Here is a 16,242-nt window from a genome sequence, read left to right on the forward strand (position 1 = left end):
GACATGCTTTGGTAACTGCTCAGTGACACGAGTAGTCAGGTAAAAAATAAATAAATATTTAAAAATATAGAAAAATAAAAGTACAAATGGGCAAAATAAACAATTAAAGTGTATACTGTATGCACTGTAAACATGTAATGTGCAATAAGTGAAACAGAATGCTGTAACATAATTCAGTTTAGGATGCAGCCTGGTGTGTAAACAATGTTTGTGTTAGTAAAAATTACAAGATAATATGACAGTTAAGTGTGAAGTTGTGTCTGGCAGGTGAAGAAAATTCCCCAGACACCAAATCTCATCAGAAGGATGGCAGCTGGTTTCGCAAGACTAAGCAAGCTCTATAGCAGGATTTCATCCACACACCATCATACTTCCACCACCATATTTGGAATGATGGTTTTATTGAGCAGTGGTAGCTCAATGGATAGTAAACTGTACTAGTACTCGGAAGGTTGCTGGTTCAAGCCAAGTAGCCACTGTTAGAAAGCAAGGTCCTTACACCTCATTTGCTTGAACTGTATTAACTGTAAGTAGCTTTGAATAATAAAAGTGTCTGTTAAATGTCATAAATGTAACGTAAATGTACGAGGGTTCTTCAAAACGTTGCCGCACTTCATCATCACATGAAAATCTTCTTCCCCTTTGAGCGATCCAAAATCAGATGGCACTAAATCCAGACTATAAGCTCTCTCTGTCTCTCAGACATGACCAATTACTACTCCTCCCATCCTTACCGGTTCCAACCAAAATATAAAAGTGCGGAAACTTTTTGAAGATCCCTCATAGTTGTGGAATGCTATGGTAACTCTACAATAGCATACTATATACATTATGGAACCTAGATATCGTCGCTGTTCGATGAAAAACATGTATCCCCAAAAACTCAACTTCTCAAAGAAAAGGAAAAACGTTTTCAGACCACAAACAAACCACAGATGGTGACATTTCCATACAATTCAGCACAAAAATAAAAGTATTTCTTTATCAGGTCATCATTCCGTCGGTATCATATGTAAAATGGACTTACGTGTACAAATATAAATCATGTTTACAACCATGCAATTGAATAACCTGAATAAACTGTATAGATCAAACATTACGCATTTCTCAAACAGTACCGGAGGGGAAGAAGGAGAAGATACGCGGTTTTGATGGACAGGTCTAGCAGATAATGGCGATACTCGTTATAGAGATTGTGCGATTTTTCATCTTTTCATTGGTCATTTTGATATTCGCTGCTATGGACAGACAGAGATTTATACCCACAATCAACACATGTAAAAAAGTGAAAACCGCTAAAAGTGGAGATAAGTGTTTTTCATCGGACAGCGACAATATGTTAAAAAAGCTCTGTACAAATTGTTTAAAAATAGTGCATTCACATGTTTTAGGGTTGAATATGCAATAATAATTACCAATACAAGACAATAAGCTAGAAAAGAAAACACTTAGTTCAACTACCATTGAGAGCAGAAACAATAATCCTGTATTAAATGATATGAGTATTCAAAGAAGCTAATGAATAACATCAGTTGTCAGAACTTATGATCAAAAACAAAAGAAGAACAGTAAATAATGTAAATTTATGACTCACTCTTGGTGCTCGCCAGGTGTGCAGGGAAGGTAAAGGACTTTGATTGCATTAACAGCCTGGCATGATTGCTGCTCGTCAAGATGACAGTTACTGGAGGAGTTGAGGCCGTCACTGCTGATGGCTTTCTGAGACAACGATGCAATCAGGGTATCTGTGTTCAGCAGCCAGAGCTGGTTATGTACAAAGAGACATTATCCTGCGTTACCCTGTCACTAAATCAAGAACAACTGACAGCAGGGCATAAAATCTGGAATGGCCTTACCATGATTGCAGCTTTTCCATCTGGTGTCTGGATGGAGAAACGAAATATGCATTGAGCAGATGACAACTCAATGAGTTTGGAAGCAATAGCTCTCTCTAAAAACTGCTTTCTGGATCAAAAACAAGAATGGTTAAGGCAATTAATTCAACAATGGAAATTACTGGGTGACTACAGCACAGCGGGTTTTTCTTTCCTGTGGCCTGGATATTATGCTGAGGGGTGAGGGGGGGACTGAAAGGCTTAAAAATGATAAGATTAATTTACAAACACTTTCACAGTTACCAGATCTTAACTTAATTCTACACCTATGGGAAATTTGACAAATGTGATAGAGAACACTTGTTACTGCCAAAATCATAATCATGTTTAATCACTTCTTTCCCAATGGTGATGCTTCTAGTTTAAGCACACTGTTGGTAAATTGGGGACACAAGCCCCCCAGCTCACTGAATAAAGCGTTGTCTTACTTCTGCTACTTGCACAACCTACGTAGATGCCAAGTTTTAAATGTTATACTCATATGGTGCATGTTCAATTTTTGCATAACAGTTTTCATATTGAAAGCTTTAGTCTGTAGACTGTTTGACCATGTGTACATTTACATGGCAGCTTTAATTGTGTGCTGTATTGAACAGCTGGTCTCCCAGACACGTCTCTGATCTGTTTTTGCATTGATACTTTTTGATGTATTAAGTACATATCGTTACTGAGAAAGCATCTTAAAGGAAGAGTACACTGTCCAGTTAAGTGGTTGCCAGATTTCTGAGTGTTGAATTCCCAACCCCAAAGCTCAGACAGCGAACTTTGGTTGAGCACCTTGGCTGAGAAGCACCATGAGATAGATGTGGTTTACACACCCCAGTTGTCATGTAAGTGCACAGGGTTGACACAAGCTCACACTTGTGCCCTATAATTACCAGTAAATCATGAGCTCAACGCAGCAAAGTGCACGGCGGTCTAACTGAACTCGCTAAGAAATACGGTATTCCAAGATCTCTGTGATTAAGAAGCTTAATGAAACAATATAGAGGTAAAAGTTTTGCTGCGTCTTATGTGTCCTAAATGAACTCGCTAAGGAATATGGTATTCCAAGATCTCCGCAATTAAGAAGCTTAATGAAACAATATAGAGGTAAAAGTTTTACTGCGTCTCATGCGTCCTAACTGAACTCGCTAAGGAATACGATATTCCAAGATCTCCACGATTAAGAAGCGTAATGAAACAATATAGACGTGCAACATCGTGCTAGTGCTGCTGTGGTATATCATCAAAGCTTTGCAGTGTACAAACCACCTTTTTGTTTTGTGCCAGTTTTAAGTATTACCAAACTTTTGATGATTTGGGTCTTGGAAAACTTTTAGCTTTTCTTTGAAAGCTCTCTACAATTGGTCTCTGACTGCTAGATAGCATTTCTTAAGACTGCGCTTAATGCCGCCAACCAGTGACTGGACCAAATATGACTTAGGTCATGCATGCAGCAAGTAGTGCTGAGGGAAATCATATGAACGGTTATATGAATGGAAACGTTGTAGAAATTAAAAAGGATCATTTATAAACATAGTTTTAAAAACGATGCATCGACTTATATATTATATTTATAATATCATTGACTAGGTCGACCAATCGCGGCAGCCCTAGCATTTATTGCCACTACAGTTAGTTGTTTAAGGCTGTTTGTTTTAATGTGTGTGTATGTATGCTTTAAAAACCCCCCACAATTTTATGTAGGTGACAGACCCAACCCTCACATACACAAAACATGTTCCTGCATGCTGGCAGGTAGTGCTTCCTTTTACAAAAACAATTCCATTCCCTTTTGCAGAGCACATCATGCCTTTGCCCACCATTGTGAAATAAGAACTAATGTCAATAAAAATCTGCTAGATTCCCAGCCTCAGGAGCTTTGGCTGGGCTCCAGCTCTCCAAAGAATTAGACCCTTAAAATTACTGTATTTACAATTCAGTTATATTTAAGCAACAGGTATAACCGAATGAGACAGTACTTGCCTATGCTGTATAATAGTCCTCGTTTCATCCTCCTGTTTCCTTACCACCACTTCAGTCATATAGAATTTTAAAACATCTAAAACAAAAGAATAGTTTAAATAAAATATGCTGATACAGGCTTAAAGATAATTCAATTTTACCATAGTGCATCAAACTGTGCATTATTACAGTTGCATGAAATGAATACTAGAAAGCAGGGTTCGTGAGAGAAAACTGGAACACAGTAATGTGATAAGCTGCTCACGGCTTTGTCTCAAATATTTAACATTTCCACTGCAGTATATCACTTCTTACTACATTCAACATCTATTACTGTGATGAAATAACTTTGAGAGCTGTATTAAAAACTTTAATCTTTAATTTTGCATATATTAGTTATTCTTAAAAGTAGCAGCTCTATCTCACTGGTACCAAAGCCATCTGAATGTAGCCAACCAATTTCCTCTACAGTTTGAAATTATGCATTACATTTTAGAAGTGCTATAATGGAATCAGCCAGTGTCAAAATCGGATGAATTTTGCTTTAGTAGGGTTCTCTAACACTAGAAAGGCTCGAGGTTGTTCCAAGCTTTTTCCATTTCAAAATTATTGAGGTTGCCATGGTCCTGGGAACACTTCAAAACTTAGATATTGTTTCATATCCTTGCCATGATCTAAGGATTGCCTTGAATTGATTGCAGAGATCCACAGACAGGTCCTTGGACTTCATGATTGGGTTTTTGTGCTGTGCAATGCAGTGTAAAATGTGGGCCCCTTAAATACTCAGGTGTGTGCCATTCAGACTATTTGGACTTAATTAAAATAACAGGTGGGCTCACCAATTTAGGTTTAAACACATAAAATGGAATTAAAGCAAACAGCATACAAGTGCCACAACAAAAGGTGTGACTACATATATAAATGAGAGATTTGTGTTTAATTTTTAATATTATGGGTGATTAAGTGTCAAAAGCCAATTTACAACACAGTGTGCAAAACGTCAAAAGGGTCTGATACTTTCTGAATCCACTATAGCCTGTGTCTGTGTCTTCATATCCGCACACACATACACCGATCAGCCATAACATTAAAACCACCCCCTTGTTTCTACACTCACTGTCCATGTTATCAGCTCCACTTACCATATAGGAGCACTTTGCAGAGAAACTGATGGACTAATTGTAGAACTACATACTTTGTTAGCCCCCTTTCATGCTGTTCTTCAATGGTCAGGACTCTCCCAGGACCACTACAGAGTAGGTATTATTTGGGTGGTGGGTCATTCTCAGCACTGCAGTGACACTGACATGGTGGTGGTGTGTTAGTGTGTGTTGTGCTGGTATGAGTGGATAAGACACAGCAGTGCTGACAGAGTTTTTAAACACCTCACTGTCACTGCTGGACTGAGAATAGTCCACCAACCAAAAATATATCCAGCCAACAGCGCCCTGTGGGAAGCGTCCTGTGACCACTGATGAAGGTCTAGAACAGGGGTGCACAACTTCTTTTTACCAAGGGCCGATTTCACATAAACACCTAAACCAGAGGGCCACACATTTCATTTTTACAGATCTGTCCACATGAATTTGTAATATAGTTAGGGCTGGGTGATATTGAAAAAAAAAAAAATTCGATTATTTTCAAATGTATTATTGATTCTCGATTGCAAATTGTTTTTTGTTTTTTTGTATAATGCAATTGAAAAATTTTAATTTAAAAGACTGCAGAAATGCAAAAATAGTAACAACACCACCTATAATTATCCTTTCAAGGAACTCAAACTTTATAACAATATAACAATAATTAACAATAATTTGAACAAAATAGAAATCTTAATTAGCTATATCCTTTATATAAAAAACTCACAAACTCACAAACAACTCACTTTAAATAATGTGCAGCATAAGAAAAGTGCAAAACCACAAACAGTTCTTTACATGTTTTTTAAAAGAAACACGAGCCTGTTTACTGTTTCCACCATATAAGTGAGTCTGTATCAGTATCTACACTGGGGGACATCGAATAAGCACTCAGCTCAGCTTTGATTTTGTCCTCTTGTGATTGGGGGGTGGATGGAGGGGGCACATTGCACGTCTAACCATATGGACTACAATTCCCATGAGCCCCTGGACTGTCACGTGACTATCACATGTCCCCGGTCAGCCAATCCTGATCGCGCTCACCGTCTCAGGAGTTTTGATTCAGTTCAGCTGTGTTCGGTTCCATGAATCTTATTTAAACTCTTCTGTTTGTGTGTCTCGTTGTGAAGTTTTGCTGATCGTGTTTGTGTCCTTATTTCTGAATCTAACCGTTACCGTGTATAATCCTTGCTGTCTTCCGTTTCCTGCCTGTCTGTTTATCCTCTGGTTTTGGATGTTGTACCCTGTTTTTGCCCTTTTAATATTAAACTTTCTCTGATTTATATTTCGCGAGCGTCTGGTCAGTTTCTGTCTCGTGACATGTTGGTATTTTAATAAAAATATAAAGTATGTAAACAATCGCGATTGTCACATTTCTAACATCATGTGAAAACGTTCATTCGAATTAATCGTGACTAAATACAGTTACATAACATCAGGTAGTTAGAAGAAATGTGTTGGTCAGTGGGAGATACTGCAGGTTCTTTCTGACACCAACTGATTAATGTGGTCGCAAGCACAGCAGACATGAGAAAATACCTGCATGTCCATTCAGGGTTAAATTTCATATGCTCGAGATCCACTTTTCTTTTTTTACTCGTACTTGGTTTGGACAAACACATGGTGCAGCTGAGGTAACTTATATTTACATCATTTAATTTCAGTCGCAATTTCATGGAATTACTCGGTGAATTTAAAGTGACAGCATCATTTATTTAAAAATGCATCAGCACTTTATTTGGCGGGCCGGATCTGGCCCGCGGGCCGTATGTTGTGCACCCCTGGTCTAGAAGATGACCAACTCAAACAGCAGCAATAGATGAGCGATCGTCTCTGACTTTACGTTACAAGGTGGACCAACTAGGTAGAAGTGCGTAATAGAGTGAACAGTGAGTGGACACGGTTTTTAAAAACTCCAGCAGCGCTGCTGTGTCTGGGTGAAAGCAGGCTAAAAAGAGTGCAGAGAAACAGATGGACTAGTCAGTAATTGTAGAACTACAAAGTGCTTCTATATGGTGGATCAACCTACAGTGCATCCCGGTGGCATCTCTTCCAAGAGTAAACAATGCACATGTGCAAGACAGTCCACCTTAACTTTGAGAAAAAAAAATTCATTGGACCAGTTGACCTTTTTCTATCACTCTGATGTACAGCTTTAATACCTGCATTAAACAGGACAGGAGTTTGCATGGCCACTTGACTGACCTCCAACTATGCAGCTCCAAACAAGGTGGGGTTTGATGAACTGTCCCACTGTACCACATATTGAGCCACAGTAGCCCTTCTGTTGGTCTACACCAGATCCCACAGCCTTCATGTTCTCTGGTATTAGAGTGTTAGGGCGCATTCACATGAGAAGCGGCAAAACCATGATCCTCTGCACAAAATGCCGCTTTGCTTAGCGCTTGGCTTGAGCGGTGAAACGTCATCAAAGTGCACCACGACAGAAATATGCACTTGTGTGAAATAACAGTCAAATTCACTCTTTAAGCAGCCACATACATCTGTGTTTAGCTGTATTTTCCTCATTGTTTTACTTTTAAACTTGTTATAGCTCGGGGTGCTGAGAAATTGTGAGAATCGGCTTAAAGCACTTATCGTTAAAAAAGCTTAACGTGGATTAATGTATTAAAAGAACAATACAGGAACACTAAATGTATCTAAATTATTACTGGTTATATGTTTTCTCCACTAACTGAATTCCTCAGTCATTGTTTTAATACAGCAAGTCACGTTAATCTTGTTCATGTTAAGCGTTGTTCATACTACCTTTGTTGCCTTTACTACGTCACTTCAAACAGTTCGTCTGATTAGAGGGGCTTCGAAAAGATCAGCGGCAAACTGACTCAGGTGAACTTGCGGCAAGCGCAAAAATGCGGAGCCCAACGTGGTAAAAGTAAGTGGTGCGTGCTGCCTAAAGAAGCGCAGCAGCGAGTTAACCAGTACCGCCTCACTCAATAAGAAACAACGACACAGTCGGCACAAAAGCGGTTTTGCCACTTCTCATGTGAACGCACCCGTAGTCACCTAATAAACTTATGGTGGTTAGAGCTTGACCCTCCTCAAAACGCTGTCAGTAGGTACTCGCAGCAGCTACCTATGCACATCCTTTGTTATTTTAGAGATAGTTTAACCCAGTCAGCTGGCCACAGTGATTGGACCCCTATCAAAGTCACTCAGGTCTTCATCCCTGCCCATATCTGTTGCATGTAAAAAACCTGATAACAGGTAGGTTTAATATATTCCTAACTATGACATGCAGGGGGGCACTAGTCATCAAAGTCAAAATTATGAAAGGGTTAAGCATTTGTACTTAAATCCTTAAAATGACAGTACAAGTCATTTATGGTTTATTCTTAGAATAAGGCTTGATTAAAGCCTACAGCAGGTATTATTACATGCTGGTATGCATGTGATTTATGAATACTACCTGCCGTGACTGCTTCTCCCAGCACTGCATTACACTTCTTACACAAGACCTCCACATTCCTGTGGACAGGTACCTGGTGTGAGACATGAAAACAAACCAAAATAAATAGACAATCTGAAAGCACAGCCAGGTTTAAGCCACATGATCGTAAAATCAATAACTAGCGATGAACCATTTACTGAAATGAAATATAAACCGGGGTTTCAATCAACATAGGGTGTTGTGTTTCACTGCAGCAGCAGAGGAGACAGAACCAAGACAGGCCACAAAATAAGACAGAGAAAGCAAAATCAATCGTTCAGAGGAAGTTAGATTTCATTTTATAAAGGTAGATTGTTATACTGCCTCCTCAAAAACCTTTTATGAAAGAAAGAATATCATTCTTCCCATCCTTGACAGCCTAGAGGCAGTAATAGGCCCTTTAAACATAAATGAGGATACATCAAGTGAAGGAAAGTGGTACAAGATGACTTCTTAGCAGACTTTATAACTCTACATACAGAGGGGCGGTGAGCACTTGTAAATCGGTGGTTAATGTGATTTTTGTCATTCGAAGCAGTTTCAGTTGAAAAATGTGCAGCAATATTAATAATGACGATTCACTCACCTTCCCAGAATGCACATCAAAGCTGGAGTTCATTTCATTGATAAGAGTTTCCTCACAGCTGCTGTCCCGGTTCAAAAGGTAATATGTGTCACCAAGTAAACAATCCTCTTGTCTAGGGAGAAGCTTCTTGTTGGCAAACGGATCAGGGTGGCAGCACCAGTCATCCACCAAAGTATTCCAGTTTCCATTAGGTAATGGGAGTACTCGTTTAAAAACCCTGAAGCAGCAAGTATTGTTGTATTAGCTTACATAAACCTAATTACTGTCTACTACATCTGTAATGTAGCCACAATTACCACAGACAGTAACTGTACTGAGAATAGATTTTTCAAAAACTCACTTGTAATAAAAACCTAGAGGAATTTGTAAAATTCGTATTTATATGGAAAACAGTTCATCCATTTTGGGATTTTGTTTAGAAAATTAACATAGAAATATTGTTTGTTATCACATTTGTGATATTCATGGCAGGAATCGATGCTTTATGCTAGTTTTATTGGTCTTGTGTTATATGTTTTCAGTCCTATATTATTGAGAAAATTGAGGATTATTTCTGTATTATCTTGGGTGAGGATGTCTTGTAATGTCAAGTCAAGTCATCTTTATTTATATAGTGCTTTTTACAACAGACATTGTCTCAAAGCAACTTTACAAAATCCAGGACCAACAGACCAAAACCCCTGTTGAGCAAGCCGAGGGTGACAGTGGCAAGGAAAAACTCCCTTAAAATTACAGGAACAAACCTTAAGAGGAACCAGACTCAGCAGGTACCCATCCTTCTTGGTAATATATTGGGCATACGTAGTCTTCGGCTTTTACAGTTATACTTTGGGCATTCATTCAGGATGTGTTTTATGGTGATTGGTGACTGACATTCTTTGCAAAGTATGGGGTCTTCTCCTAAACATAGAAATAGAATACTACTACTGTTGTGTGTAAATGTGTTTTATGCTCTCCTCTCATTCCACATTACTGTCCATGGTAATTGCTAATACACTACAGCTGCAGAAATAAGGTTAAAATGCTGCATACTATTTTTCATACATACATTCAGTAGTATTCACAATGAACTTAATTTACTGCCCTAATTATTGTCATTTCTTAAACCAAGACAGAATACATGAATTTGCTTCTCACTTGTCTTTAAGCAGTATGGTCGCACAGGACTGGCACAAGAAACAATACTTCCTTTGTGGGCTCAGATGCTCAATCACACTGTCTGAAGCCTCTAGCAACAGCAAACACAACAGAGTAATCAAGATAAACACACTGGAAATGTCTACAATCAGCAAACAACTGAACAGCCTTACAATAGGTAGAGCTGCTGGGATTAGCAGAATTGAATTACATTAAAATAAAGACCATATTAATACGCATATTACGGAGCTGCGTGCTGACAGGATATAACATTAATATGCAATAAATTAACATTATGATACACTTTATGGGTACTTACATGTGTCTGTTGGTTTTTACCTGTATTACTGTAAGAAGAGGATGAACGGTCATAACAACCTATTTTAATTTAATATTTTAATCAAAATTCTAACATATTGGCTGCATTATATTCTTTTTCCTCCCTTTGCATTACTAAGTACTGTGTGTTGGCCAACAACACACTTTTGGTCCTGCCACGACAATTTAAAGCCTGAAATATGCCCTATATTTATTGTAGGTCCTTGTATGTATTACTCTGTTTTCCCTGCCTCTGTTTGCACATGTGTTCTATTGAACATTGTTTCCTTTCAATACGTACTTGTATATAGCTGAATTGACCTGAAAAGCCTTTAAAATCTTGAATTGATAAGTTTCAGAAAAGGTTCAACCCATGATTCCTAAGACCTTTAGAGCAATCACGATACCCACAGTGTCACCATGGAATATTCTTCACTATTTGTGGAATCTAATTTTGTCGCTGAACCACAAAAATGACCCAAGCTGATGCCCAATCTTAAAAAAAAAAAAAATACAAAAAAAAAAAAAAAAAAAAAAAAAAAAACACAGAACATCCTTTTCTTGTGTTGCGTGAGGATTATTTTTTTGGAGGGGGAAGGGGGGGGTATTTGGGTCGTCACCAACTGCTTCATCCTGGTCAGTTTAGTAGCTTTGTAAGCCACAGTAAACTAACTTAAAATGACTTGTGTTATAAATATTTTGTTTATGCATTTTTCTCCCCTTTATCTCCCTTTTAGCGCGTCCAATTGCCCGATTGAGTCATGCTTCCTCTCCACCAATGCCGATCCCCGCTGATTGAGGAGAACGAATCTAACCCACGCCCCCTACGACACGTGGCCAGCATGCCGTATGCATCCTGTCACCTACACTTTGACGAGTGAAATGCGGATTAGCACTGTGTACAGAGAGACACACCCTGACACCACTTTTTTCCCATCTCTGTGCAGGTGCCAATAATTGCATTAGTTATGAGAGTCGTAATTGCATTAGTTATGAGAGAGTCCCTATCTGGCTTTTTAATATCCAACCCCTATCTGAACAACAGGCTAATCATTGTTCATGTGGCCGCTCAGCCCACATACGATGTATTCGAGATCCCAGCTCTGGTTCCAGTGTGTGTTTATCAAAAAAGGAATTGTAAAATTTAGAAATATATTCAAAGTTCTCACTGTATTAAATAATCAAGAAGTTTATTACTTTATTAGTTTATTACAAAATAAATTTGAATTATCGGTGTACCGCCCATTCCAATACAGAGTGTGTTTGGTGTAAATAAAACAATACAGTGAATATTGTTTACTAAGAAAAGCATCACACAACACGGTTAATGGATGGCAGCAAGACTCTCGGTGTGTGAGGTCATTTGGCCACCCACCAGGGCTCATGCTAAAACAAGCTCTGCATTGGCTTTAAGCCAAAGGTCATGCGATCTACATTTATCACTAATGTCAGTTAATCTGTGGAGTCCGATGATGTGTAGAGCCCAATGATGGGAGGACCAGCGTCCATTACTCAAATACTTCATGCACATCAAATGAGGTTACCTAGTCCTTGAACAAGGTTCTGCTAAAAGAACTTCCAACTTTGGCGTTCAGAGCCTTGTGTGTTCTATTTATGGATTTTTGTTGAACATAATTATAATACATGAGCAACCTACCTGAAAATTGGTCCACCTTCAAACGCAACCTGATATACAGCCCGTCATCATTCAGTTTGGGAAAAGACCACTCTGCAAGACTGATCATCTGGGGCAGCTTCACCTCACAGACTGCATCAGGTAAAATGATTTTAAAGGACCTCTCTTCTCCAGCCACATTCACCTCCACTCCATCTTTAACAATGTCACTTCTGAAAGAAGAAGAATAAAAAACACACATGCATGGTCAGTAAACAAGACATTTGAGTAAATATTCTACATGATAAGTATGTGGACACTCATCAGTGGGTAAAGCTATTTGAACAAAATAACAGTTGGTAGCAGAATAGATCAAACAAGAATCTATTGCCGCTCAGGTGGCGCAGCGGTAAAAACACACACTGGAACCAGAGCTGGGATCTCGAATACATCGTATCAAGTCTCAGCTCTGCCGGCCGGCTGGGCTGAGCAGCCACATGAACAACGATTGGCCTGTTGTTCAGATAGGGGTAGGATTAAGCCGGATAGGGACTCTCTCATAACAAATGCAATTACGACCTCTGCTGGCTGATTGATGGCGCCTACACAAAGATGGGAAAAAAGTGCTGTCAGGGTGTGTCTCTCTGTACACGGTGCTGAGCTGCACTGCACTTGTCAAAGTGTAGGTGACAAGATGCATACGTGCATGCTGCCCACGTGTCGGAGGGGGCGTGGGTTAACACATTTAATGGACTTATTAAACTGTGCCACACCATCACTGCCAAATGTAGGTGTTTTTTTTTATTCGTAAAATGAAAACATCTAGGATCAACAGCAGCTTATACATAAAGTGAGGTCTGGTCACACAAGCACTGGACCACTGAGTATGTGAAATTCTCTGTCCCTGTTTCACTGGGTAGTTTCCATTAACTGGTAGTCACAGATAAGCCAAATATCACCCTGTGCAACAGTACAATTTACACAAACAGATTTTGGAACTTGCTGGCTGAGGAAAAATATCCAAACATAAGAATATGTGCCACATATTTGACAGCATTTTTTGATCAACCTACATGTGTGAATCAGCCTTTTCCCACATAAAAATAATGAAGTCTAAATATCGGTCATAACACTTGGAAGTCTTGCTTGAGATTTGGCATCAGCAGCTATTGTCCAGACTACATAAACCTGGCTGACACCATTGTGTCACATCGTCAGAATAAGGTGTGTGTGATTTTTGAGTCTCTTGCCCTGAAGTGCATTTAAAAAAAGCTTCAAAGCTTTTTTGAAAAATGATGAGGCGAACCTTTTTAAAAAGTAGATCGCAATGACCTATCAACTAATATAGTATATCTCAAGCCATGAAAGTGTGGGCACCCCTGGTCTAAGGGATGAATCTGGGTATGCCAGATGCCAGGAGAACACTTGATCCTATCCTTTGCTAGGCCTCCAATCCACCCTCAGACATAGCCGATAAGCTGTATGTAGATACAAGACTGACTGATTGCTCTGCTAGGGATTTGAACCCTGGATCCCAGCATTAGTGGGATAGCATTATTCACCACTGTAGAAAACCAACCAAAAACTAGTACTAAATGTAAAGTTTTATAAAGAGAATTTGCTGCGAGGCTGTTTTTGTGGTTTCAACAGTTTCATCATGACAACAGGCCTTGCAAAACATTAAGCGTGGAAGAATTTAATTGCCAACATAGACGCTGTAACCCAACCACACCCAATAGGAGGAACTGGTGAATTAACAGGGAGTCAGACTTCATTAACCAACATCAGTGTCCACTATTAATGTTGCTGGTGAACATAAATTGAGGTCTGGCCACACAAGCACTGGAACACTGAGCATGTAAAATTCTCTGTCCTTGGTTCACTGGGTAGTTTTAACTGCCCAAGTTTCCATTAACAGGCAGTCACAGATAAGCCAAATATCACCCTGTGCAACAGTACAATTTAAATGGACAGATTTAAAGTAGAGTTGTTGGAAATTTATTCCCAAGTGTGATTAGGAATCAAGTCAGTCTAAGGGATTATTACCCAACCACACCCAACAGAAAGAACTGGTGAATTAACAGTGAGTCAGACTTCAGACTTCAGTTCCAGCTGTATCACAGTCTGGTATGGAAACTTCACTGTTGCGAACCGCAAGGCACTGCAGCGAGTGGTGAAAACGGCCCAGCGCATCACAGGGACTCCACTTCCACCCATTGAGGACGTCCAGAGGAAACGCTGTCTGCGTCGAGCTCGCAGCATTCTTAAGGACTCCTCCCACCCTACACACAGACTATTTGCCCCCTGTCCTCTGGCAGGCGCTTCAGGAGCATCCGGACTAGGACCACTAGATTGAGGAACAGCTTTTTCCCCAGAGCTGTCTCCATATTGAACTCAGTCCCCCGTTAACCCCCCACATCTCTCCTCCAGGCAAGGTTGCACTACAAACATTTTTATCCTTTTTCCGCTTAGTATTTCATTGGAACATACCTCATTTGTACATAAATCCCATATATACCGTATACATCTGTTTACTATGTTTTTACATATACATTCCTTGATCATGTCCATAGCACCTTAATCACTTTAACCTGCATAGCATAGATTAATCTTAATCTGCACTTTATATGTATATTGTTTTTAGCTTCATATCTTGTTTATAGTATAGTTTATAGATCTTGTTCATACCACTGCTATTTACCCACTGTAAATAATGTACATCATAAATACTGTTTATCCTGCACTTTCTGCTTATTGCACTTCTGGTTAGATGCTAAACTGCATTCCGTTGCCTTGTACTTGTACATGTGTAATGACAATAAAGTTGAATCTAATCTAAAAAAAATCTAAATTAACCAATATCAGTGTCCACTATTAATGTTGTTGGTGAATGAAAGAAAATAAAAGTAAAGTCTATCATGTTTGATTGAGTTTTATCGCCATTATAAGCTCTGTATTTAGAGCCATCTCTATGGCGTGCCATTTGTATGTTTTAAAACATTCTTATTAAAAAAAAGGTGTTAAAACAATGAAAGGAGTTTTAACATAGAGATATATAGTTCTTTACATGTGCATCAAAACTGTAGAGGTTAAATTACAACAGATGTTTCAACTTTATGCTTTTCAGAAATTTTAAAACCTTAAACGGAGCAGTTTTTATAAAAATTTCATTTATGTCCGATCCCATCAGGTACAGATTTCTGTCCTGGGTAAAAACATAGCATTCACATAGAATATGTTTAATTGATAGGGTAGTTGAGCAATGGAGGCACTTTGGGGCCTGTTCTCCTTTTAGATGTCCGTGTGTAAGTCTTGAATGTCCTAAAGTCTATCACAGAAACAAAGAAGGATATATCAATAGGGTGTTTGGGTGTCCACAATACTTGAAGCAAGGCACAGTACCCAATCAGTGTACAGTACCTATACAAAGGACTTTATTTAAGGCTTAATGATAAAACTACACAAGTAAGAAAGCAACACACACAAACCACAGGCTTCAGTAAGACCATCTAGACCATGTACTTGTATGGAGATTTCCCTGAGGTAGAAAAAAAGAAAAGGCTATTTATCAAATCCTTTTGTCCTTAGTCCACTTCTTGCATGCTGCCTGCTGCTCACATGGTAATCTTAATGAGGGCACAGCAGACAATGCAACAGTCTCTGTAGATTTGATGCTGTATTGTTTGTAATACCCACGTTAGAATATTCAAGGACAGAATATCAGCAAGCTGGTGGTCTTACTCACAGCACAGATTTATATAATTGGTTTTAGCTGAGCAATCCGCTCCGGCATGTAAAACGCATTTGCAGGATCACATTATTAAAACATTAATAAACGATTAAGTCAGGGTTTATGATAACAATGTCATCAGGTATTATCCTCTGAACCAGGCCATGAGCCAGACAACATACACGACAATATGCAAACAATTTCCACAATATTAAGCTTTAACCTGTTAATAAGGACTACCATCTTGTGGTGCAACATGGCAAATACATCTAAGCATTTCCTTTTGGGTGAAGATAACAAAATCAGAATCATGAAACTTATTACACATGCATTGAACCTGAAGATAAGCAGATAATTTACTAGGCTGATACTGAAGGCACCTCAGTTTGTTAGTTACAAGTTGCCCAATTTGCAGACTACATGT

The 16,242-nt window shown here is 39.0% G+C and overlaps 1 protein-coding gene across 1 annotated transcript in view; it reads right to left on the reverse strand.

Moving 5' to 3' along the window:
* ube3d (ubiquitin protein ligase E3D) overlaps window positions 1-16,242 on the reverse strand; it is a 35,034-nt gene that overhangs the window by 6,587 nt on the left and 12,205 nt on the right. The window contains exons 2-8 of the mRNA XM_062992114.1: window positions 12,131-12,321; window positions 10,156-10,246; window positions 9,019-9,235; window positions 8,412-8,484; window positions 3,864-3,939; window positions 1,857-1,965; window positions 1,595-1,764 (exon numbers count right to left, since the gene is read on the reverse strand). Coding sequence (XP_062848184.1) covers window positions 1,595-1,764; window positions 1,857-1,965; window positions 3,864-3,939; window positions 8,412-8,484; window positions 9,019-9,235; window positions 10,156-10,246; window positions 12,131-12,321 — 927 coding nt within the window. The remainder of the gene's footprint in view (window positions 1-1,594; window positions 1,765-1,856; window positions 1,966-3,863; window positions 3,940-8,411; window positions 8,485-9,018; window positions 9,236-10,155; window positions 10,247-12,130; window positions 12,322-16,242) is intronic.

The sequence above is a fragment of the Trichomycterus rosablanca genome, chromosome 3 (assembly GCF_030014385.1).
Source record: "Trichomycterus rosablanca isolate fTriRos1 chromosome 3, fTriRos1.hap1, whole genome shotgun sequence".
Classification (NCBI taxonomy): domain Eukaryota; kingdom Metazoa; phylum Chordata; class Actinopteri; order Siluriformes; family Trichomycteridae; genus Trichomycterus; species Trichomycterus rosablanca.